The sequence below is a fragment of the Malania oleifera genome, chromosome 1 (assembly GCF_029873635.1).
Source record: "Malania oleifera isolate guangnan ecotype guangnan chromosome 1, ASM2987363v1, whole genome shotgun sequence".
In the NCBI taxonomy this organism is placed as follows: Eukaryota; Viridiplantae; Streptophyta; class Magnoliopsida; order Santalales; family Ximeniaceae; genus Malania; species Malania oleifera.
The window spans coordinates 85,522,251-85,547,702 of record NC_080417.1 but is presented as its reverse complement, the minus strand read 5'-3'; the positions used below and the strand labels follow the sequence as shown (position 1 = coordinate 85,547,702).

Below are 25,452 nucleotides of genomic sequence, written 5' to 3'. Positions count from 1 at the left end.
GAATGAGAATCATTAGAGACAAGGCTAATGGTACATTGAAACTTTCACAGTCAGAGTATGTGAAGAAAATTCTCAACAGGTTCAACATGAATGAAGCTAAACCAGTGAGCACACCCTTGGGTAGTCATTTCAAACTAAGCAAGGAACAGTCATCGAAGACAGAAGAAGAAAGGGACCATATAAGCAAGGTGCCCTATGCCTCAGCTATTGGCAACTTGATGTATGTTATGGTGTGTACAAGGCCAGACATTGCACATACAGTGGGAGTTGTGAGCAAATTCATGAGTAGGCCAGGAAAGCAGCATTGGGAGGCAGTCAAGTGGATTCTGAGATATCTGAGGAATTCATCAAATACATGTCTTTGCTTCACAGGTGCAAGTTTGAAACTGCAGGGTTATGTAGACACTGATTTTTCTGGTGATCATGATAGTAGAAAGAGTACTACTGGGTTTGTATTTACTTTGGGTGGTACAGCTATATCTTGGGCTTCAAATCTGCAAAAGATTGTTACTTTGTCTACTACAGAAGCTGAGTATGTTGCAGCAACTGAAGCTGGAAAGGAGATGATTTGGCTACATGATTTCTTAGACGAATTGGGTAAGAAGCAGAAGATGGGCATTCTACACAGTGATAGTCAGAGTGCAATTTTTCTTACCAAAAATTCGGCTTTTTATTCAAAGTCGAAACATATACAGACAAAATACCACTTTATCCATTACCTTGTTGAAGATAAGCTGGTAATACTTGAGAAGATCTGTGGATCTAAGAACCCGAAAGACACGATGACTAAGGGTGTTACTATTGAGAAGCTGAAGCTGTGTGCAGCTTCAGTTGGTCTTCTAGCTTGAGGACAGGACGATGAGTTGCGGGGATGGGAGATTGTTCATTTGGAGAATTGCAGTTGATATTGGTGATTGAACTAGTCTCCAAGTGGGAGATTTGTTGGGCTTTTGTGGAGCCTAATTGCGTTCAATCTAGATTATGGCCCGACTTTTCTTTAATGAGAGATTTCTATCCTAAGGCTTAGTCCATGGAGCGAAGAATTGGGCCGTAATTTTTTGGGCCCCCCGTTTTGTAGCCCGTTTGGAACCCTATGCGTAGCATATAAAATGATTGTTTTTAGGTGATTAGGATAAGCAGTCACACTTCACAAGAGAGCGAGAGAGAGAGAGAGCATTGTACCGCCGCACTCTCTGTATTTTTTTTCTTTCTGATAATAGTGAAATTCCCTGCAACTCCGTGGACATAGGCAAAATTGCCGAACCACATAAATACTGTCTTGTGCGTGTGATTGATTTTTCTTTGGCGTGTATTCTTTTCTCTATTTTGTTTCTCATGGGTTTTGGGGATTTGTTGTTAATTCCCAAAAGAATTCCACTTTTTCATCTGAATATGTTTAATTGCTCCAAAAGGAGCTATTGTGACCTTAAGAACAAAATGGAAAAAAATAAAATAAAAAGGACGATACTTATCTCCAAAAGCTAATGCATTTGTTGTATTTGTAAATCAACGGACCTTCACACTGTTGAACCCAAACAAAAAATCTCCAGCTAAAATATAAAATCGATTTCTTCTTTTAAAAAAATCATTATTCTTCATCCCTTCATAAATTTAGAAGGGACGCTTTAAGTAGAGACAAAAGGAGAGACAAAGGTTACTTTTGGTTCTTGATATGCCTATTCCTAGGAATAGATTAGTTATAATAGGTTAGTTACAATTAGTTATCAAAAAATTTTGTTATCATAAAGCAAATAACAAAGTGAAACTTTTTAATGAATCCACAACAAGGAATATAGAAAGAATAACCAAATAACTATTCAATTAATTCCCAAATTTCACCGTGAAATGTATTTCTTTCTTGTTACATGTTGGATGAAATAATAAGTAATATACAAGTAACAACTATTACCGCCATTCCCAAATTTCTCATTGTACCCATCTTATCCCAAAGAATAGCTATTATGTGAACCGAAACATAACCTAATATTCCCATTACACTAATATGTAGTTAAACCAAATGGCTAATTAAATAACCAAATATATGAAATTTTAATACAACTTTCCACTCCAAAGTCCAAAGTCTCCCTAAAAGTAGGGATCAACTAACTTCAGAGTTGGTTTTCCTCAACCAACCTGTTGCTACAATAAGATTCCAAAAACACCTTCCAGTCAGTCGCTTGGCCTTTAGACAAAGAGCTGTTTTTCAACGTTCAAAGCTTACAGATTATAACATATGAATGGACGAGTACACAAAAAGGCCACAGCTTCAACCAAAATGGGAAGGACAATTTTTCACAGTTTCACCATTTTATAATGTACAAATAAATTGCCTATTTTTATTGCTGCAGATTCTAAGACAAAACTAATTTGTATCTCACAATGAAGGGTGGGGAACAAAAAGGGGGATATATTAAGAACACTGATATTTTGAAACATCATAATAAATTGACACTCTTGCAATATACATAATGGCTAGACATAGATTTAGCAAATAAAAGTAAGGATATACGTTTTAACAGCAAATATGATTGCAAGGCCTTGTTATTAGTATTAGAGAGTTCATAATGAATTTCCAGATATTCCAATCAAGTAATCCCTCTAGAAATATATTGCATTAAAAAGCAGATATAAGAAGCCACAGAATAAAATCTTAAGAAACACAATTCAAATGCATCATTATCCAAAACCACGAGGGGCACTATTTAAACAGAATTCATTCAACAAGGAACACATACCTCTCATATTCAAATGCCGACCTGATCTTGGTTACACTGTCAGGAGAGTTGTCAAGTTCCTGCTTCACAAATCCAAATCTGTCCAAGAGCCTGGGCAGTGGGACTGTTCCTGGTTCATAATCATCAATTCTTCTCTTTTCCATTACACAATCATAGACAAAGTCATCACTGCCAAAGGCAAATGACATGACATTGTTTTCACCAGCATAATTGCCCACTTACAAGTCTAGTCACAGGAACAAAATATCTGCAAGGCTGGGGATAAAGAAAACATACAATTCCTGTAAAAACAAATTAATGCAACTAATGGAAGCAAAAAAAAGAGAACAAAGACTGATCAATTTCAACAAAAAATGGGTGAATACTCACAAGTGTGCTCCCCAGGACCCCAAATGATTGAAGTATTGAACAGTCGGAGTAAAACAAATGCAAGTGGATTTTTATTTATTTATTTTTTATGATTCAATGAAGATGTAAAAAACATTATGATAATTGAAAATGAAAAAACACATGGCAACCATTTTACCAACAATGGATGTAGAAGTCAAAATAATAAAACAACTGAAGGAATCTATGATAACCATAAAGAAAGATGCTCATCAAATGCTACTGCAAGACAATAACTAGCATGAATGCCAAAACCCCATGATAAAACAATAGGGCACCATCTAATGAATAAATTAACCAAATTCCCGTATCCATAACACAAAAGTCAAAACTAAATAGTAAACATGTATATTCACCAATAACAAAGATAATGCAAAAAAAATACAATAGAATTACAAAACTTGATAATCTTAAGAAACAATTAAACTGACATACATTTGCAATTAATATAATTTGGGGTATTCTGATAACTATAAAATGTGTACTTGAATTAATAGAGAGAAACAAAGAGAATGGCGTGTAAAATGGAGAGGTGGCAAGGCATGAAAATGCACCTCTGGAGAATTTGGAGTCTGGGACTGATGGGGTTTTCTTATAGCAAAATTGAGAAATATGGGCCACAATTTGACAGATGGACTAGCAATATAACTACATGGCACAGTGGATTGTACATGATTGACAGTTGACACTCATACTGCTCTTCACTTTTTCGACAACCTGCTTTAAGAGAGATTTTTCTTTTGTCACTGTTCATGCACAAGGATTGCACCCCCCTTGGTGCCCTTCAATGAATTCTTCTTTTTGCTGATCCAAAAAAAATTGATGGCACAACATTACACTTTCAACGAGTCACAAAACTTGGTCCTATTCTTTATATTGCATGTAGTCAATGTTGTTTCAATTTGCACAAGAAATAATATTTTTCAAATTTTGTAAGTAACCTTCTCTTCGGTAACAAGTTCGCAGAATGCAATAGAAACAATATTGAAATAAAGTTAGAAATAGAATGGAGACAAGAATGGAATGAAATCTATGGAACAATTTAAATGTGGAATTAAATCAAGGTTGTAATGGAATGTTATTTTAGTATTTTCTATTAGCTTTACTATCATCGTTCTCCTTGTAGGAGAAGGTGAGGGATCATTTTCATAATGTGTGTGCATGGAATGTTAATAACAAAGTCCTATGATGTATTAAGCACTATGGTTTTGAACACTTCGAAAAAAAAATTTAATGTTGCTGCGCATAATTTGCTTCAGGTGAGAAAAGATGGTTTCTTTTCCTTTTGACAAAGTGAACTTATTTTTAGGTTTGACCGCCAAACTGAATTCTTTACCACATGTGACCAGCCTGCCATCTATTGGCAATTCAATTATACACAATAGATTCTCAAAATTATTTAATAAACTAGTCAATATGTCCCATGTGTTGCAAATATTGTGTAAAATGTTTTTATAATTTTAATAAATGTTAGATGTACTTTCAAAAATAAATTAATAATATATTTTCATAATTTAGGTTACAAATATTAAAGTGTGCATATTTAAATTTATTATAAAATTAATACTTTGTTTAAAAGTTATAAAATAGCAATATCGACATGGGATACAATAATAACAGTATAAATATAGGCACGTGAAAAATCTTTATAAATATAAGATGCGATATGACACAAATACTCTAATAAAAATTATGACAAATATTGAATTTTAATAATTACATAACATATGACTTTTTATTTTATAAAAATCTCAATATATGACTTCTTGCTAGAAAAATATTTGTAACTTAGTCACAATTTCTGAACTGTGATTTGCTACCTAAAATTTTAATCATTGTAATTTTTTGTTTATTTAACGATCAATTAATAAGTTTTTAATATTTAAAATTTAATATTTGGAGGTGACTTCTAGGTTTACAGTTTCATTTCCGAAATTTTTCCTTTAGATATTATATTATTATTTATCTAAGTAATGTTGAACACTTTACTATAATTTTAGAAGACTTTAGATAAATTGACCTTTTTATGGTGGGGGGGGGGGGGGGGGAATGTACATTTTATTTATCATTTATAATACCGTTGCATTCATTTTATTTTTTTGAATGAATGGATTTTTTAGGTCCAAATCTTGACCCATTCAAGATAAAATTTTTAAATGTAGATTTATATAATACTATTGAATTTGATTTTTTTTAAAGTACTTGTCTTACTTCTAAAAAATAACAATATTTTTAACTACAAAATTAGTGACATTACTATTTGTACTTTTTTATCTGATATGTATATACATTGTATGTTTTAGGTCAAATAGAATTTTTTTTAAGGTTCAAACTTCAACATATCTAAAATAGATTTTATAAATGTAATTTGTCTAATTTTGGTAAAATTTATTTTCTTTTAGGAATGTTTGGTATTGCTTTCAAAATATAGGATATTTTTGCACAAATGATATACATTATCAGTAATTTTATTAATTAAATGTAGTACAGATATAGATATAAACATCAAAATATAATTTTAGTTTATTTTATTTTTAAATTGAATCGAAGTTTTTTTTATTTTAAGTCCAAAAATTAACTTTTAAACATTCCAAATTAATTTCTCCTATATATATATATATATATATATATAATATATATTTACTTCTTTTAAAATTGTGGGTCTTACTTCCAACAAAAAAAAATCTTTTTATCAATGAAATAATTTACACTATCCATACTTCTATATATAGTGTAAAAATTTACTTCTCCAAGGAATGTTGATTGTATATAAATTTATTTTTAAAAATTAGGATACTTTTGTCCACAAATTGATGTACAATTAAATCTTTTAGGAATACATTTTAGACTTTCTTTTAAACATAAGGATATTTTTTTGTCCGCAAAATGATTTACACTATTCATACTTTCATATATAGTATAGATATAGATTATCAAACCAAAAAATAATTTCATACTACCAAAATAAAAAGAATTAACCAATGTAACAATGTAGGAATGTGCTAATAAAATTATTGAAGGCAGCTGCGACAAAAACTAATTTTTAAGAGAGCTCAAAACCAAACATTAACATATCATAACATATTAACATTCCACGCACATAAATTATGCAGATAACCCACCTCTCTCATACACAACAAAAACAATGATGGTCATAACAGAAAATACAAAAATAGAAATTCATTATAACCACAATTTTACATGTTAACAAAACATTGAATCATTCCATACATTTCATCCCATTCTTACCTCCATTCTATTTCTGACTTGATTTCGTGCATATCTCAATCCCATATTGTGAATTTGCAAACAAAAAGGAGCAACTTAAAAAATTTGAGTGCATAAATTTTTCTATGGAAATCAAAACAACATTATTTGTGTACAATTATAAGCACACAATGAGTATCACGCTCCATTGGCCATACTCTATGATGTTGTACTCCCTCCCACCTAACCAACCACCACCACCACCAAAGGTTTCTCAATTTCATTATGGGAAAGTTAACAAAGAAAAACCTCATCACACAAACTCCCCAATGGGTACTTTCTTAGTTTTTTACGGAATTATTAAGAAAAATAAAAAATAAAAAACACAAATATGTACGGTGGGGGAAAAATTTACAGAAATAAACCCAACCAACTTTTGGAAAGTCAGTTGGGTATTTAAAAAAAACACAAATTAAAACATAGAAACGACTTGTGGAAAGTCAGTTCTGAGCTGGACGAGACCTTTTTGACGACATGCTAGTCAGCACAGAGAAAAGCAAGTGAGAAAAAAAAATTTTGAAACATAAGAGAATCGACTTTCCAAAAGTTTGTTCTCTGCCTGAAATGACAAGTGTGCAATCTACACACACTGGACAGCACGGAAAACAAAAAAAAAATTGAAGCAGCAAAATCAACTTTCCAAAAGTCGGTTTGCTCCTAACATACGCCACATGGCTTCACCCCATCCGTTCGTTCCTTCCTTAATTGTCTATGCATGCATTAATTCTAGTCAAAGCCAACTTTTGGAAAGTCGGTTTTGACACGCACTTACCAAACCATGCACCGCGTGCCCCATCTTCCCCTACCCTGTCTTATATTTATTCTCCTTTCATCCCCTACTTTCCACTCATTACTTCTCCTCCTTTCATTTCATTCTTCTTCCTTTCTCCTGCAATCTCTCTCACCACCTTCAAGTGTCGCGTGAACTTGATGAATTTCATTGTGGTCCACACGTTATGATAAGAGTTGAAAAAAAAAATACTAAAGGATTCATAAAGCATAAAAGAGTAGAGAGTTAATGTATACATGTATATTTGTATATCTATATCTCTAACCCTATGTGTATAAATGTATACATGTATATAATAGTATATTACAAAGAGTTTAATGGTGTGGTAATAATACAACTAAGTCCCACATGGTCGCAATCTCCTCTATCTCTGCCGCTATTGACGTTGTTCCTGTGGCTGTTGACGTTGCCATCTCTCACGTCCATCTGCACCCTCGTTAACTTCTGCTGTTTGTGGGATCTGTTGCTACAATCCAACATCATGCGAGCCCCAATCACCAAATAGATCAAATGAGATCGGTGATGAAATTGGGAATTGTTGGTATTGCTGCCATTCCTGGTAGATTGGGGATGAGTAGGATGGAATAGATTGCGGTGCCTCCAACACAAATGGTGCACTGCTAGACGCCCCATACTGATCCTGATACACCCCATATGCCATCTGGGAAGAAGAAGCCCCATATGGCATATGGGAAGAAGGAGCCCCATATGGCATACGAGAAGTGGAAGCCAAAGCGTGCCAGGTGGAGGTCTGTGCAGGTGTAAACTGTTGATGCTCCCCCATCACCCTCAATCCACTGTGCTAATGGGGTTTTTCCTTACATAAATTGTTTGTTAGCAGTTTAAATGGATGTCATACATAGCGGATGTGTACGCTAATCTACCGCGCATATGCTTCAGTAGAGTACAAGTTTGGTTTGTTCAGAATCCCCTGATCTGCTTTCAGGTCATATAGTGGCACCTCCCGAACCGAGTACTGTGGCAGTTCGGGCTGAGGCAGCAAATCCTTGGTCCAGCTCAAACAGAGTACGACCCTAACAACAATTATCAAGATCTACACGACTGTGACCAACGTGGGAATTATTAAACCGAATAGCGCAGTATGTATAGGCGTACCCTCTAGAGGTGGCAACGGCGACTAGACCATGTCGTCCACATACTAAGGGAGCTTCCACTCCCTAGGCCTACACCTCTACGAGCCGAGGATGGATATAGTGAGTGGTACTGGTCCATCACTATTTGTTGCATTAGCAAGACTGCCAGTCTACATATGACAGTGGTGAGTGAATAAATTATTCAATGCATGTAGTGAACATACAACTATGTCACATAACTTATTAATAGTTTCATAACATTTTGTTGCAGGAGCATATGATGGGGAACATCCAATCATTTGATTGTGTCCCGACATGTCCGGCTAGACCGATTGCGGAGGCCTGTATGGAATTTGTCGCTGATGAAGCCCGCTAGTCAGCTCACAAGTCTGCCCATGCCGACGAGGAGGGTGCTGAATCGGATGTTGACGCGGCAGCTGTTGAGTAGGCATCACATAGGAGACGTCGTGCTAGACCTCGTCGGAGCCGTGGGGGGGCTCGTGCTCGAGTTGAGAGGGAGCACCCCCCCCCCCAACTAGCACAGTAGATTAAGGGTGATGGAGGAGCATAACACAACAGTTCACACCTGCACAAACCTCCACCCGACACGCTTCGGCTTCCACTTCCCTTAGGCCATATGGGGCGTATCAAGATCAGTATGGGGCGTCCATCAGTACACTATATGTGCCGGAGGCACTGCAGTCCATTCCATCTTACCCACCCCCAATCTACCGAGAACAACAGTAATATCAGCAGTTCCCCCATTTCAACACCGATCCCATTCAATCTGTTCGGTGATCAGGGCTCGCATGATGCTGGATTGCAGCAACAAATCCCACAAACAACAGAAGTTAAGGAGGGTGCAGATGTACGTGGGAGACGGCAACATCAATAGCCACAGGAACGATGTCAACAGCAGCAGAGACAAGAGGAGACTGCGACCATGTGGGACTTAGTTACCATTAAACTCTTTGTAATATACTATTATATACATATATACATTTATACACATAGGGTTAGAGATATAGATATACAGATATACATGCATACAACTCTCTATTCTTTTATACTTCATGAATCCTTTAGCATTTTTTTTTCAACTCTTATCATAATGTGTGGACCACGATGAAATTCAACAAGTTCACGCAATACTTGAAGGTGGTGAGGGAAATTGGAGGAGAGGAAGAAAAATGAAATGAAAGAAGGAGAAAGGATGAGTAGAAAGTGGGGGGTGAAAGGAGAATAAATAGGAGACGGGGTGGAAGGAGATGGGGCACGCGAGTAGCTAAGGGGGAAGGGGAAAGCAAACATGAGCTACATGGTTTGGTACGTGCATGGTTTGGTACGTGCATGTCAAAACTGACTTTCCAAAAGTCGGCTTTGACTAGAATTAATTATGCATGCGCAAGCAGTTAAGGAAGGAACAAACGGATGGGGTCAAGCCACGTGGCGCGTGTCATGAGCAAACCGACTTTTGGAAAGTCGATTTTGCCACTTCAATGTTTCTTTTTTTTTTGTTTTCCGTGTGGTCCAGTGTGCGTAGACAGCACACTTGTCATTTCAGGAAAAGAATTGACTTTTGGAAAGTTGGTTCTCTTACGTTTCAATTTTTTTTTTTTTTTCACTTGCTTTTTCTATGCACTGACTGGCATGTCGTCAAAAAGGTATCGTCCGGCTCGAAAGCGACTTTCCAAAAGTCGGTTCTATATTTTAATTTGTTTTTTTAAATACCCAATCAACTCTCCAAAATTTAGTTGGGTTTATTTTCGTAAATTTCCCCCCCACCATACATATTTGTGTTTTTTCTTTTTTTTTTTTTCTTAATAATTCCGTAAAACACTCTCCAAAAGTTGGTTTGGAATATTTGCATAAATTCCCCCCCCCCCGGCGAACCCCCAGGTACGTATTTGTGTCTTTTCTTTTTTTTCTTAATAATTTCATAAAAAAACCCATACTTTCTTCTTCTTGCATCCCTCTACCCATTCATTTTACATGCCATTTCTTTATCTTTCTCTATTAATTTGATTGACCTCTATAGTTATGGATATAGCTAAAATTAATAATTAAAACAATGTTTTGTAACATGAAGTTGAAGGCAAGGTGTATAAACATTCAAGGAAATATTTTGTTAGCATCAAGATAAAATTTACATTTTTTTTTAGCCAAAAAGTATCTATTGATGGAAAGAATAATTACAGAACGGAAGATAGGAAATCCTTTAGGAAAAACTGAAAACTAACAAAGAAGCACAATTACATTAAAGATGCCTTCCAATCTCTTTGGTAGGGCTACAAACGAACCAAGCTACTCATGAGCGGCTCAGGAACTCAGTTGATACGAGCTCATTCAAGCTCGTTTATTATTTGAATGAGGAATTCCCAAGCTCAATTTGCTGAGCAACATTTCGGCTCGTGAACAGCTCAATTAGGCTCAGTAAAGGGCTCGATTTCAATTTCGAGCCCACTAATTTTTCAGTTTCTTAATTTAGCCATTGCTTCATTCACAAATCAACAATAACATGTTCACATTATATTAACAAATTTTAGTACTACCTTATCTATAATTCTCCTTTTATATTAAATTTTTACACTACTAATTTTAAGCTCTTATTAGAATTAATAATTATTTATTTATTATATTAAAATTACAATTACAAATGTGTAAAGTTACAGAAGGGGGCTGAGGTGAGATTTTACAGAGATGGGCTCCGCCACCCTTTAAGAATTTTCGATGCGAGATAAAATGCTTAAGGTAGGTTGCAACTTGCAAGCCAGTCTCCGTCCCATTCTTGTCCCACATCAGAAACTCTTTGAACATTCAACCTCTCCTTTACTTATAAATTCACTCATTACCCCATTCCCATGGCTGAGTTGCACATGCTCCCAGTCCCACATGGAGCCGTCCACCAGTAATTGAATTTAAATAATTTAATATTAAATGTGGTATAAAAGAGTAGTGCTCGAGCTGGTGATTTAGGCTCTAACCCGAGCTCGAGCCCAACTTATAAATTTCAGCAATCCAAGCCAGAGCCCAAGCCTTCCTATTTTTATTCCGAGCTGAGCTTTGAGATGCTTAGGCTCGGCTTGGCTTCTCGTTTGCAGCCCTACTCATTGGATATTAGACAGCGATAAAATCCCAAAGGAATGTCCAAAAAGAGGCATAAAAAATGACTTTCTCCCAAAGTAGAGGAGGGGTCTTCTTATCTCTGAAATTTTTGGCATTCCTTTCTATCCACATCACCCAAGCACTGAAAAAACCGCACAGACCCAAAAATTCCACCCTGTTTTATTCTTTCCAAAGCCTTAAAACTTTATGATTAAAAAAATCAAAGATAGATTCCAAAGCCACCCACTCTGCTCCAAAAACAAAAACAAATTATTCCGTATGTATCTCGCACCTTACAATGAATAAATAGATGGCTAGAACTCTCATGTGAACCACTGCATAGTATACAAAATATTTGGACTAAGAACTTCGTAGGTCTAATGATCTGTAACCCATCATTCGTCTTAATCTTGTTGAGCATAAGAGTCCAAACGAAAGCCCTAGACTTTAAATGGAACCATTGCTTTCCACACAACTTTATTTAAAAATAAAGGGCTATGGTATATGGATTTAGTAAGATTTGATAAAAAAGATTTTGAGGAAAGGACCCCGAAGTATCCCCAATCCAAAGCCTTGTGTCCTCCGGCAAATTTGGCAGAAAGGATCCAACACACAGCAAATGAGTTAACTCGTCAACCTCGAGACTCCATTTTTTTAAGGAGTCTCAAGGTTGACGAGTTAACTCGTTTTCTGTGTGTTGGATCCTTTCTGCCAAATTTGCGTGAGGACACAAGGCTTTGCCAAGAAAAAGAACCCCCATTACTGAAATGAAAAAAGCTGATATTGGTGCCTCATGGACAGAGGAAAGTCTAAACAAGTGTTGCACCAACAACTCCAATGAAGACTCACCAACCCAAGCATCCTCCCATAAGCGAATTTTGTCCACAATTCCCACTTCAAAATGAGTAGAAAGAAACAAAAGAGAAGCTACCTATGAAACAAACTTCCAAGGACTAGCATGAGTAACATTGCCACTTCCTTTTGAATCCCACAAATTCCTGTGCAAACTATACTTACTCTATTACTTTATGCCATAAGGAAATAGGTTCTATAGGAAACCTCCATAACCATTTCCCAGGTAAAGAAATGTTTTTAGAAACCACATTACGAAGACCTAGGCCCCCTTCAGTCTTAAGCTTCCTAACAACAACCCATCCAATCAAGTGATCCCGTCCCCCCCCCCCCCCCCTAGACTTCCTAACAACATCCCAACTAACCAGGTGATCCCCTTTTATTCTCTCCACTACCAGACCATAAAAAATCCCGCCTAATCTTTTCCAACTTCCAAGCACACTCAGAGGTAATTTAAAAAGGGATAGGTAAATTGGAATGTTGACTAAGGAAGCACTAATAAGCGGAATTTCTACCTCCTAATGAGAGACAAGCCTTCTTCCAACCTTCCATCCATTCCCCACTCTCTTAATCACGAGATCCCAAAAAGCATCAGATGGGGGATTTCCCCAAAGAGGAAGACCAAGATATAAAAACAGCCAAGAAAGGGATTCACATCCTGCTAAAAAGATCTAAGATTCTCAAGATCTCTACAACACAAGATCAATAATACTCACTAGGCCACTCTTAGACAAAATTATTTTAAGTCTGAAATTCTCGCAAAAATTCTAAGCAACACGAGAATCATACAAAATTTGGTTGCATCATTCTCAATAAAAAAGATGGTATGGTCTGCAAACTGAAGATGAGACACCACCACTTCCTCTCTACCTATAGATAGACCACTAATCATTCCCAAATCCTAAGCATGGGATACCAACCTGCTCAAGACGCCTACGACTAGAGCGAACGAGAAAGGGGATAACAAACCCCCTTGTCTCAACCCCCTCGAGACGTTGAACTAAACCCCAAGCAGACCATTAACAATCACTAACATATTGGCAAAACTGAGGCACCCTCCTATTCACTTACACGACAGACAACCAAAACCTTTTCTCTTTAGCACATTCAATAGGAAACCCAGTTTAGCATATCATAAGCTTTTTCAAAAACCAATTTAAAAATCACTCCTTTTTTATCCCTCCTCTTCACATCCTCAACCACCTTGTTGGCTAGCAAAACAGCATCTAAAATATGCTATATTAACAAAAACAACTTGTGCCAAAGACAACATGTCCCCCAACACCTCGCTAATCCTTTTAAAAATAACCTTTGCTAGCAGCTTATAACTATTAGTCACCAAGCTGATTGGCCTAAAATCCTTTACTTTTCTAGACCTATGCTTTATAAGAATCAAGGCAACGAAAGTAGAATTCATGCTTTTGCACACCTCTCCCTTCCTATGAAACTCAAAAAAATTCAAGACATCCTCTTTGACCAGTTCCTAATCATATTGGAAAAAAAAACCGTTTGGGCCTAGTGCTTTTCCCTATCCATATCAAACACAGCCCTCCTTATTTCCCCCAAAACAAATGGTCTCCACAACAACTTGGCCACCTTTTCCCTAATAGGTTTACAATCAACCCCTTCACCATTAATCTATTCTTGCACTCACCTCGATACAATCCTTTATAGAAATTTGTAACCTCCTCCCCTATATGATTATGATCTCTCACCACCTCCCCTATATCAATCTCCAACTCCTTAATGAAGCTATTCCTTCTCTTCCCATTAGCCACCCTATGGAAGAGCCTAGAATTACAATCCCTTTCTCAAACCCAATTAATTCTAGACTTCTAACACCAACTCCTTTCCTCCCTTATAAGCAGCACCTCCAAATCGTCACTGAGATGAACCCTTCTAGCTCTATCTTCCTCCACTAATAAACCACACTCCTCCAACCTATCCAAACTACTAATCTCCATCAAAATATCATATTTCCCCTAATATCTCCAAACACTTCTTTGTTCCAAACTTTCAGTTTTTCTTTGATAATTTCAACTTTCTCATTAACTTTAAGCCCTCCCAACCCAAAACGTGGCACTCTCTCCACCAAGCTCTAATATAATCGTGAAAAGATGAGTGTGTAAGCCGCATGTTCTCAAATTTGAAAGGAGTTGGATCCCACTGTATAGGATTGGACTCCAAAAGAATCAGGTAGTGGTCAAAAGTGGGCCTAATCAGAGTCTCTTGAACAATATTAGGGACAAGGTCCTCCCACTCATGAGTATACAAGAATCTATCTATGCTAGTCGAGGTCAGTCTATCCCTAGAAGCCACCCAAGTGAAAAGGCCATTGTTCAAAGGAACATCCCTAAGACCACAATTCCTAATAAAAGAGCCAAAAAGTCCGATGCTACTAGTCACCCTTGAGCCCCCAATCTCCCTAGCGGTTCTAATAACATTAGTCACACACCACCACCCAACAAGGATTGCAAAGCCCATACAAACTAGCTAGCTCTACGATAAAATCTTCCCTCTAGGACCATATGGAGGTAAACCACCAATCATATATGCCCCTAACCTCAAGTAGATAGACAAGGAAAAAGAACCAAAAATGCTATCTTTGCACGTAAGTAACCCATAGTAGTCAAAGATGCAAGGCCCACTGAGGTGCAAAGGGTACTTGGAGCCGAGGCGCAAGGCACGAGGGGTGAGGCCAAGGCACGTGCTTCACAAAGGTGAGGCGCACATTTATTAAAATTGTATACAATAGGCAGGTAATTGATATATGAAAACACATCAATAGTACTATTAGAATTTAAAATGCCAAATATTCAATACCAAAACAATAATGCTTAGAAATTATGACAACCAAGTACCAAGTTCCAAGTGAAACAAGCATAGATCAACATAAGTAATTACGCATGCAAGAGTTCAAGCTTCAAATTAGAAAGGAAATGAAATTGCCAGGCCGAAGGCCCAAAAGCATCAACATAGTGGCTTAATGTAAGTTAATCTATAACTTTCCAAAGAGCAGGGAAGTTTTCCAAAGAGCAGGGCAGCCTGCGAGTTCAAGCTTCAAATTAGAAAGGAAATGAAATTGCCAGGCCGAAGGCCCAAAAGCATAAACATAGTGGCTTAATGCAAGTTAATCTATAACTTGCCAAAAAGCAGGGCAGCTTGCCAGCCACCAGCAAGCAAGCTGACGGCCCAAAAGCATAAACGTAGTGGCTTAATGCAGGTTAATCTATAACTTGCCAAAGAGTAGGCAGCTTTCCAGCCATCAGCAAGCATATAACTTGCCAAAGAGCAGGGCAGCTTGCCAGCAAACAGCAGCAATAAAATACTGAGGCCTAAGGAGGAGGAGGAGGAGGAGGAGGAGAAAAAGAAGAAGAGCCTGATGAATCACGAAGACTGGCGATGACAACTCAATGGTTTGAAGCCTCTCGCTTGTTCGAAGGCTCTGGCAAAGGCTCTCTTGCTGGTGGAAGGCTCAAAGACTTGAAGACGAAGGTTGTAATGGTTCGAAGACTTTAACCTCGAAGACAAAGGGCTCTTGCGAAGGCTCTCTTGCTGGTGAAGGCTCAAAGACTTGAAGGCTTGAAATGAAGGTGTTTCGTGCTAGTTCGAAGGCTCAAGGACGAAGGTTATGTTGGTTCAAAGGCTCAAACCTCGAAGACGGAGGGCTCCTATGATGACTCTCTTGCTGGCGAAGGCTTGAAGACTGGAATATGTGAAGATGAAGCCTGGACCTGCTGGTTCAAGTCAAAGCCTCTAGCTAGGGCTAAGGCTGGTTCGAGTCTAGTTACGCTTTCTTCCTTCAAAGGTTTTAAAAAAAAATGAAGTTAAAAGGTCAAATATATTAGGCGCGCCTCACTGCCCCTCTTGAAGGTCCCCTTAGCCGTTCAAAAATATTTGAAAACAGATCCAATCCGAAAATCCGATCCGAACCAAACCAAAAATCCGATTAATTGATTTGTTCAATTCGGTTTCGGTTCATGCTTTTCACAATTTTCGATTACGGTTTTTATGTGCATGAACCGACGATTACCCGAACTAAACCGATATATGTATTTATTAACAATATATATTATCTATACCATACATTACTATATAATAATTTATATAATATATCTTAAAGTTAAAAAAATAGCATGCACTAAATAACTTTTGGGTGATTAATTTATATAAATAAAGTGTAAAATGCACATACTAAATCAAAATCCAAGTAAAATATCTAATTTTCTCTAAAAAAAATTATAATGATTTAAAATCAGTTTGAATCAAATAACCAAACCATCCATCTGATCCAAACCATCATTTAACCGAACCATCAGTTAACCGAAAAGTTATGATCGGTTATGGTTAGCAAAAACACCAAACTGAAAGTTTCGACAGTGAGGTGATAGCCTCTTCGCCCCACTTTGCCTCGCGCCTAAGCGCACCTCAAGCACGCTTTTGGCTAATATGAGCTAACCTAGTGTCCTACACCACTAGTTGACCACCAAAGCTCCTACCTATTATCCTAAATACTCATAAAGACAAGGGAATCAATCTCACCTATTTTTTCTCTTGAAGAAACAAAATATTAGGGCTGCTTTTATTCACCAAATCCTTGACCACCCTCCCTTTGCTTAATCCCCCCAATCTTCTAACATTCCAAGACAAAAATCTTCATTTGAAGACACTACCAACCCCTGAAAACCTACCCCCTTTCTCCTAGTCCACCAAGGAAGCTGATCTAACTAGTTCCTTGCTCAATCCTCTTTTTTAAGCCTAACCAAATCACCCAAATGGGCTGTCAAGCTAAGACGCATATCGTCAAGTAGTTCTTGGTCCTCCTGGTTTCCTCTCTCATCCCCTAAAATGTCAAAGATTTGTAGATTTCCTTCACCCCCTGATTCCTTATGGCAATTTTAGTGGTTCAAAGTTAATATGAAAAAACACATAATTAAATGGCATAACTTCATAAATAACATCACTCCCCAATTCTATTTCCTAGGAGTTGTTTGCCAAATTGCTTGTCTTTACTTCTGAATTGATCACAGAGGGTAATTATTGGGTTCATCAAAGGATTGGAATTTTGTAGTTGCAATGGCAAGAAAAGTACCATCTGAAATCATAACCTCATTAGTAATTTGAATACTCATACCTAGGACAATACAGTTCTCTGTAGATACAGCATTCTTTTCTTCGTCCTTCCTTAACTTTTCTATTAGCAAATCCTCATCCTCAAACTCAAATGATGACAAGGACTCTTCACCATCTTCTACACATACAAAATTAGCTTCGTCCTAGTTTTCGAATTCCACAATGTCTTTACCCTTCCTCTTATCCAGAAAACCTGCCTACATCATCTTATTTTTTGTGCATCCATAGACTTCATCCAATTTATTCAATATCTAAGAAGGTGTTCTCTGTGTTTCCATCCCTGCCCCCTGCCTTTCCTACTTGGAGTTCAATATGTTTGTTTCTTTGAGCTTTCCCTATCCTTTCTATTCCCCCTCTCCCTCTTCACCTGAATGTAAGTCCTCCAATTGCATAGTAGAGATGCCCTCGTGTTCTCTTTCTTCCCATCCCAAAACAAATGTTCTCTAGAAGAGGAGGGCTCCTGCCTAGTGATCTAGAATAAAGCCCAAATGCCACCTATTCTAACTATTCTCAAAGCCGTTTTGCAATTTTGGATTGGCCTTCTCTGAGCCCATATTCTCTAGCCCAGTCTTCAAGGACTAGCTATAAGTAGTTCTTTTGTAAAAGGGCTAGGGAAACTCTGTTTTAGGCCTAGAAAAATTAGACCCATATGATTTATACTTTTTGACCCAATTATTTAGTCCGTCTTTTCTAGGCCAATTGGAAGCTCCAACTCTTTCCTGATGTCCCTTAGGATATTGACTCCAACGTATATCCTTAAAATCCCTATTAAAAGGGGGAACAAACTTACCTTGTGCAGGATCTTTCCTTTTATAATTTCCAACACTGGAATTTCTTCATCTTCACTTATCTTTTCCAAAATTCCTTCCTGACCTCTTATCTAAAATATCCCCAGAACACCTAATGAATTGTATGTTCTTGCTAAAATTTTGGTTGATACATCCTACCCTTGCTCCTATATTTGTAGATCCCCATCTCAAACAACTCATTCTCAGCCCCTCGCTGGAGTTGGAGCTTGGTGATGCTTATGTTCTTTAAAAAACTTAACGATATCAAAGAACCATATCCATCCCCCTGCCTCCTTCCTTCTAGTACACAAATCATCTACATTGCACCTCTTGTATGTAATCGTTTCTAGAGATAAGAAACGACCAAAGCTATTGGCTCTCAACTAAAGCATGATGAAATGATTCGATGTTCTAAAAGATTTACTCCAAGTTCCTTTGTCTTTTTAAATAGGAAAGCTTGTAATTGTTCAGAAATCCAACTCCTTTCCTCTCTTGTTAGGAAGGTATGAAAGGTTCGGCTCCCATTCTCTTCTAGAATTTTGAGAAAATCCCCATTGTCCACGAACGAGAACCACTTCTTACCTAACAAACAATTGATCTCCCCCATTCAGATTGTAACACTTCCACTTGAAGCAAACTCAGATTTTAAGGTTGTGAAGGACCTTCACCTGCTAAAACGCATCACTAGTCGGAATTCAGGGTTGCCTTCGACTACTAAAACGTCTCACCAATTGATACAAAGTGGTGGCCAACGAGATGGTCGGCAGATGCTATGTATGTTGTTGTTATTGGTTGAGGTCAAACAAAACTCTAATGGCCAAAGAAGAGTTGCCATAAGAAACTTCCAAGAAACAATTGGTGGTCGGCAAGAAGGTTGGCAGATGCAAAGGATGTTGTCACTAGTGGAGATTGAAACAAGCTCTGATGACCAAGGAAGTGTAGTGATAAAAAAATGAGTGACTAGTGAGAAAGTATTTCTGTGGTCAAACAGGACTTCTGCTAGATAGAGAAAAAATAAGGTTTGGTTGTTGTGGATGGGAGAGAAATAAGGTTCGGTTTCTGGGTTAGGTCTTTGATGGAAATAAGTATCAAGTGAAGATGTTTGGGAAGAAGGTGAGAGAAAAGGCTCGCCATGCTCCCTATCTCGATTCTCGAAGATGGGAGACGTTGGGAGGAAGACATCACAACTTCAACTATACAATCTTAATCGCAAGTGAGACAATTTACATTTGAGACATAAGCCTTATGGGAATTTTTTTTAGATAAAAATATTCAAATAAATTACATATTTTTAAAAATAAATTTATAACTTAAGAAAATTACAAATAACATTTTTTAAATCAAATATAATTTGTTAACTACTTGTTGGCCATTCTGAGAATACTAGCTTGACCATGCCAAGGGATAGTTATAACACCACCTAGTTCAACTTACTTTCATGATCTAAGATGCAACTCTTTTTTTTCTTTTTTCTTTTTTTCTTTTTTTTGACAAGAAGATGCAACTCCAATTATTTCGGAAAGATTTGAGGTTCAAATAGATTTAGAGAACAACTCATGTTCACACATTCCTTCATATAAAAATGTAAATAAATTTTCTTGCCAAATCTAAGATTTACACACCCAAAAGCATAAGCCTCAACTAAAAACGCAAACATGTGCGTTCAGAACAAATATGTAAGCCCCAATGTATAATGCATTGTCCCTTCTAAGATTTGGCATTTTAGAGCCTCAAAGCATTTTGGGCATGCCTCTTCTTGAAGCAAGTCACGGTTGAGTCTTTGAAACATTGGTTGTTTGTCGATTTTAGTTTTTGGTAAATATTTTCAAGTTTTGTGATTCAATCATTGGTTATTTCCCACATATCTGCCTTTTACATCTAATATCTAGTATTAATGATTTTTATTTATAGAAAAAGAAGGTATGTTAAGAGAGAGAGAATATACAATCAATGCAAGTATATAAAATCCTCAAAAAAAAAAGCAAAAAAAAAAACAAACAAAATGAAATTTAAAAGAGAGAGAGAGAGAGAGAGAGAGAGAGAGAGAGAGAGAGAGAGAGAGAGAGAGAAAATAAATAACTAAAAATCAACCAAGAAAAGCCCTCTTTAAGCCCTTCCCATCATAGTTCACAAAGCACTTCAAATTAACTAATTCCCTCTAACCCTTCTTCACCTTAGATTAACCACCATCATGTCGAACTTCATTTCCTCCACAATTAGACGATATGAGGCCCAAATTATCCAATAAATTCTGAGCTTGAAGGTCCTTCCCAAAAAAATCTTGAACCATAGCATGGAGCACCCCATCACTAACTTTTTGCTCTTTAAATGAAACATCCTCAAAACATACAGCTCCATCCAAACCTTCCAGTGGAAGCCATAGAACATAAGATAAGTCCCCAAGGCAATCAAAAGAAGAGTTGAAAGAATAACCTTGTCGATCCCGAATTTCATTCAAAAGTAAGCAACTGTCACATTCAAAATCATTACTGCCAACACTATCATCATCTGAGACATTCCTCCACCCCTTTTTTATCCTTGTAAGTGCTTTCCCTTTCATCAGTTGGCTCCTCCACTATACTTTAAAACACCTTCTGGATCTCTCTTAAGAATTTTTTTTTTTTTTTTTTTTTTCACTAGAAGAATCTTGATTTTCTCCAAAATGTTTCCTCATTTCAAAACCCGCTTGCACTTCCTCATAGCAAGCATAAATATTTTGACTACTCAAATTATCTCAGATGAATTTACATGCTTATTGTTTAGTTTTTTGTTATGATTATGGGGATTCAGCTAATTTCTTGATTCAATGTTCACCTTCTTGTACTTTTGTTATCAGGTTCTTGGTTTTCATGCCTATCATTTGTTTGTAGCAAAGTTCAATTGTGATTCTCACATGAATATTTTTATTTGTCTTACAATAGAATAAAATGAGCATTTTTTTTATTGCTACCTGATGTGACAAACATTTACTCAAAAAGAAATGAGGCAAACAAAAAAAAGGTTGTGGGCTTTGCAGCATTCATTATTAGATCACCATAGGTATGACTAGCTAGCTTCGAGTCAATCTTGTGCTTATATTGCGATAAATTAAAGCTTAGCTGACTTTTCTGAGGTAATTTTAATCAATCTAACACAAATATTATAGATTTTAGCCATGCAATGACCTCATTCACTCTAGGTTCTCATAAAGGAAACAAAAAAAAAAGGTAAATGCAATAAAAATGTCAATATAAAGGATGCATTAGGAGTGAGTAGTCAGTGGGCATGAACCAACCCAAAATTTTCAGTTAATAAAAAAAAAAGAACACATCAACCGGACTGAAGTGAATTAATCATAATACCAGTTTTCTGACGACTGAATTACAATAGTTTATTTGGTTAATCATGTTAACTGAGCAGATTTTACTCGGAACTTCAGCTCTGACTTCCTGCTGCAAGCTTGCAATAATTAATTCATAATATCCCTACTTAAATAATTCGAGTTCATATTTAGTCCATCGAAATTCCTGCTGCAATGCGCAATAACCAAACATGGAATTACCTTGCTTTTTGAAGGCTGGAAATGAGACTGAGTTAGAGCTGATTTGAAACTGAATTTCGAGCAGCTACTCACCTCATCCGGCGCTGCTAGGGCTGGTTTTTCGACAGTCAAGCTTGGAGTTGGAGCCTGCAGCCTAGATGATTGAGGGCTAGGGTTCGGAATTTCAGGATTTGGGAACGAAGCGAGAGGAAATTTGGGATCAAACAACTGAAGGACTCTTGAAGACTGAATTACGGGATGAGGATAGCGCCTCAGAAGGGGGCTGCCTGCCGCTGCTGGAGCTCGGATAACAGTGTAAGGGATTTGGGAAGGAAGGAGGGGAGGGAAATTTGGGAACGAGCAACCGAGGAAGGGGAAGGGCCGAAGGAGGAAATGGGAGGCAGGGAGAGCTTTTGGGTAAACCATAATGCTGGATCGGGTATTTGGGTTTACCTGGTTGTGGGCCTTCGAGGCATTGGGCCTTATATTAATGGGCTTTTCGGAAATATTGAATTACGGGTATTTATGTCAAGAAAATCTTTTTATGTCAAGAAGCTTTTTGTATTTTTATTAATATAAGACAAAACTATCAATTTCCAAGATTACACCAAATATTGGGGCTATTTGTAATATTAGAAGTTGACTTGTGATGGGTATACTCATCAAGGATTTCTTCAGAACACATTCGAATTAGGCTAGTGCTAAGACAATTGGTCACAATGTCATTCTCTCTCTCTCTCTCTCTCTCTCTTACAGTTTTAAACCCTCCACATCCTTACCTCCTCTACCCTCTCATTGCCTCATTTAAGAAAAGGAAAATTGATCTTAAAATTAGTGACAATGCATTTATAGGATATGCTTAAAATAGTGTTGCATATAGATTTTTAATTACTGAATTAGATGCTTTTTTGTATTTTTACTAACATAAGACAAAACTATCAATTACCAAGATTGCACCAAATATTGGGGTTATTTGTAATCTTAGAAGTTGACTTGGGATGGGTATACTCGTAAAGGATTTCTTCAGAACACATTCGAATTAGGCTAGTGCTAATACAATTGGTCACAATGCCATTCTCTCTCTCTCTCTCTATCTCTCTCTCTCTCTCTCTCTCTCTCTCTCTCACAGTTTTAAACCCTCCACATCCTTACCTCCTCCACCCTCTCATTACCTCATTTAAGAAAAGGAAAATTGGTCTTAAAATTAGTGACAATGCATTTATAGGATCTGCTCAAAATAGTGTTGCGTATAGATTTTTAATTACTGAATTAGATAATAATACGATAGAATTTAATATAATAATAGAAGCACGTGATGCAGAGTTTTCTAAAGCATTTTTCATTTGAAACTTAAAGAAGAAACACATAAAAATGAAGCATCTAGTGGAAAATAAATTGTTGATGATAATGCAAAAAATCCTAAACCTAAGAAAAGTAAAACAAGTAGAAAAGAACAACTTTTTGGTGCAATCTTGGTAATTGATAATTATGTCTTATATTAGTAAAAATGCAAAAAGCTTCTTGACATAAAAAGATTTTCTTGACATAATAAGCGCTAAAAAAGCTGAAATTGTTGATGCTGCAATTAACTATAGGATATACTCATTAATTTAAGGCGAATAAAAGAGAGTTCAACTTTGATAGATTACAAAATGATTTAATTCGCATTTCTGAATTTGCAGGAGCCATATGTTTCATTTGACACTGAAAGATGAAGAGTTTCAATGGGCCTTGCCTCAGATGGCGTCGTCTTGGTCAGAACCATGTGGATTAGACAGAGGTTCTAGGGGACTACTCCTGAGGGTGGTAGGAGGTTTCATCCACCTGAAGTTGCTGGGAAGCATATGGAGTGGGAGGTGGATGAAACCAGTCTATTCCCTTCCCAGTAAGCGAGAAGCTAATGAGTGGTGAATGCTCGTGCGGACATTGAAGGAGATTGTAGTTAGGGACAAGAGAAAATAGAAATTTAGAAAGTCGATCCTATGTTGTGACGACTGCGGTTCGACGAATCTCCAGAGGATCGAACCCAAGGGTACCGATGAGATGCTTAAATTCGTATACTGATGCTCTCGGCAGAGCCCCGGCGCAGCACTATGTGATCACCGAAGAGTTGAAGGTTCGCAATCGTTGGGATCTTATCCCGAAGTTTCCCGGTAAGGCTCCGACACTAGAAATGCTGGGGAAGAGAGGGGGTCATGGTTCGGAAATTATGATTTGAATTTTAGTTTTTTAAAACATGAAGTTTTAATCGGTTTAGCCATATGGGCTTTGGCCGCAAAAAAATGGGCCCAACTATAAGACAATCTAGAACCAACAAGGGAACAAGACCTCTTGATTGGGCATACGCCAGAACCAAGTGACGGGTGGCTACGTGCCCGAAGGAATCGAGTATGGTGCACATGCTGGATCAGATGGATCGGATGCTCCTAGTGACTCGACAATAGGTATCCACAAGCCATTTGGGTCTACGCTTGAAATTTGAAAATGAAGGGAATGCACGGCCTAAAGTTTAACCAAGGAGAAAAGGGGAAATTGATTTCCAAAATGAGTTATATGGATCAAATTTCCTTACATTGGGTTTAGAAGCATGGGTTGCAAAGAATGAATTTAAATTTGATTAGATTTAAATAAAATTTAATATTATATTTTATTTAAATTTAATATAAATTCAAATCTAAAATATTTCCAAATATATGATTAGGTCCCATTTAAAACTTGTGTTTGTCTAATTTGGATGCAAACACATTTTAAAGTGATGATGCGGTGATTGGTTATGTAGAGAGAGTGAATTTGAAAGTGTTATTGGATTTTATGTCAGACTTTATCAAATAAGTAGGAAGAATTGTCCTATCTAACAAAGGATATCTTGCGGAATATGGAATTAGGATTGTATAAATTGCAAAAACAAAAACAAAACAAAAAAGAGGGAGAAAAAGAGAAGGTGGATAGATTTGTATAAAATGAGGTAATGAGAGGGTAGAGGAGGTAAGGATGTGGATGGTTTAAAACTGTAAGAGAGAGAGAGAGAGAGAGAGAGAGAGAGAGAGAGAGAGAGAGAGAGAGAGAGGGAGAATGGCATTGTGACCAATTGTATTAGCACTAGCCTAATTCGAATGTGTTCCGAAGAAATCCTTTACGAGTATACCCATCCCAAGTCAACTTCTAAGATTACAAATAGCCCCAATATTTGGCGCAATCTTGGTAATTGATAGTTCTATCTTATATTAGTAAAAATACAAAAGGCTTCTTGACATAAAAAGATTTTCTTGACATAACATTTATTGCATTTGATGCTTTTAACTTATTTATTTAAGAGCAGCCTTGTTTGGAATGTCACCGTAATTAATTCCTTCAACTAATCCCTAGTTGTAATTAAACATACCAAGATTTTGACCACTACTCTCGCTTCATGAGGCAACTTGTGTTATGTTTCACGATCGTTACGAATGAATTACGTGGGCAAGCATAGAATGGGCCCATGACCAAAACTCCCTTCTCCTCACCCAAATATCTTTGCCTTGGGGTGTCCCTTCCAAATTTATAGTCGAGGGTTTACATTGTTCTCACCCCTTTTCCAAACAATGGTCGAGGTGTGGCTCCTCTACCGTAGACCTGTAGCCTTCACCCAAGCTCATTTGATGCCTATAATTAAAAATATCCTTACAAGCTCCTTCTACCTCTAATTATTAGTTGGTTGATTATAGACACCATTTGAGCTTATTGGAGGTGTACAAGTATCGTACAATTAATGCCCCCATGGTCTGCTATTTTGAGCGATAAA

General features: G+C 37.0%; 1 protein-coding gene across 10 annotated transcripts in view; it reads right to left on the bottom strand.

Moving 5' to 3' along the window:
- Positions 1-22,089, bottom strand: part of LOC131160291 (uncharacterized) — a 53,924-nt gene extending 31,835 nt beyond the window's left edge. For 2 of the 10 annotated variants that reach the window (XR_009137982.1, XM_058115778.1), the window contains exons 1-3: positions 21,693-22,089; positions 3,677-3,926; positions 2,736-2,990 (exon numbers count right to left, since the gene is read on the bottom strand). Coding sequence is in view for 6 of the 10 variants with exons in the window: in XM_058115778.1 (XP_057971761.1) it covers positions 2,736-2,923 (188 nt within the window). In the remaining 4 variants the exon portion in view is untranslated. The remainder of the gene's footprint in view (positions 1-2,735; positions 2,991-3,676; positions 3,927-21,692) is intronic. The other 8 variants (XR_009137985.1, XM_058115799.1, XR_009137984.1 and 5 more) reach the window with 5 other exon arrangements.
- Positions 22,090-25,452: the final 3,363 nt, after the last annotated feature.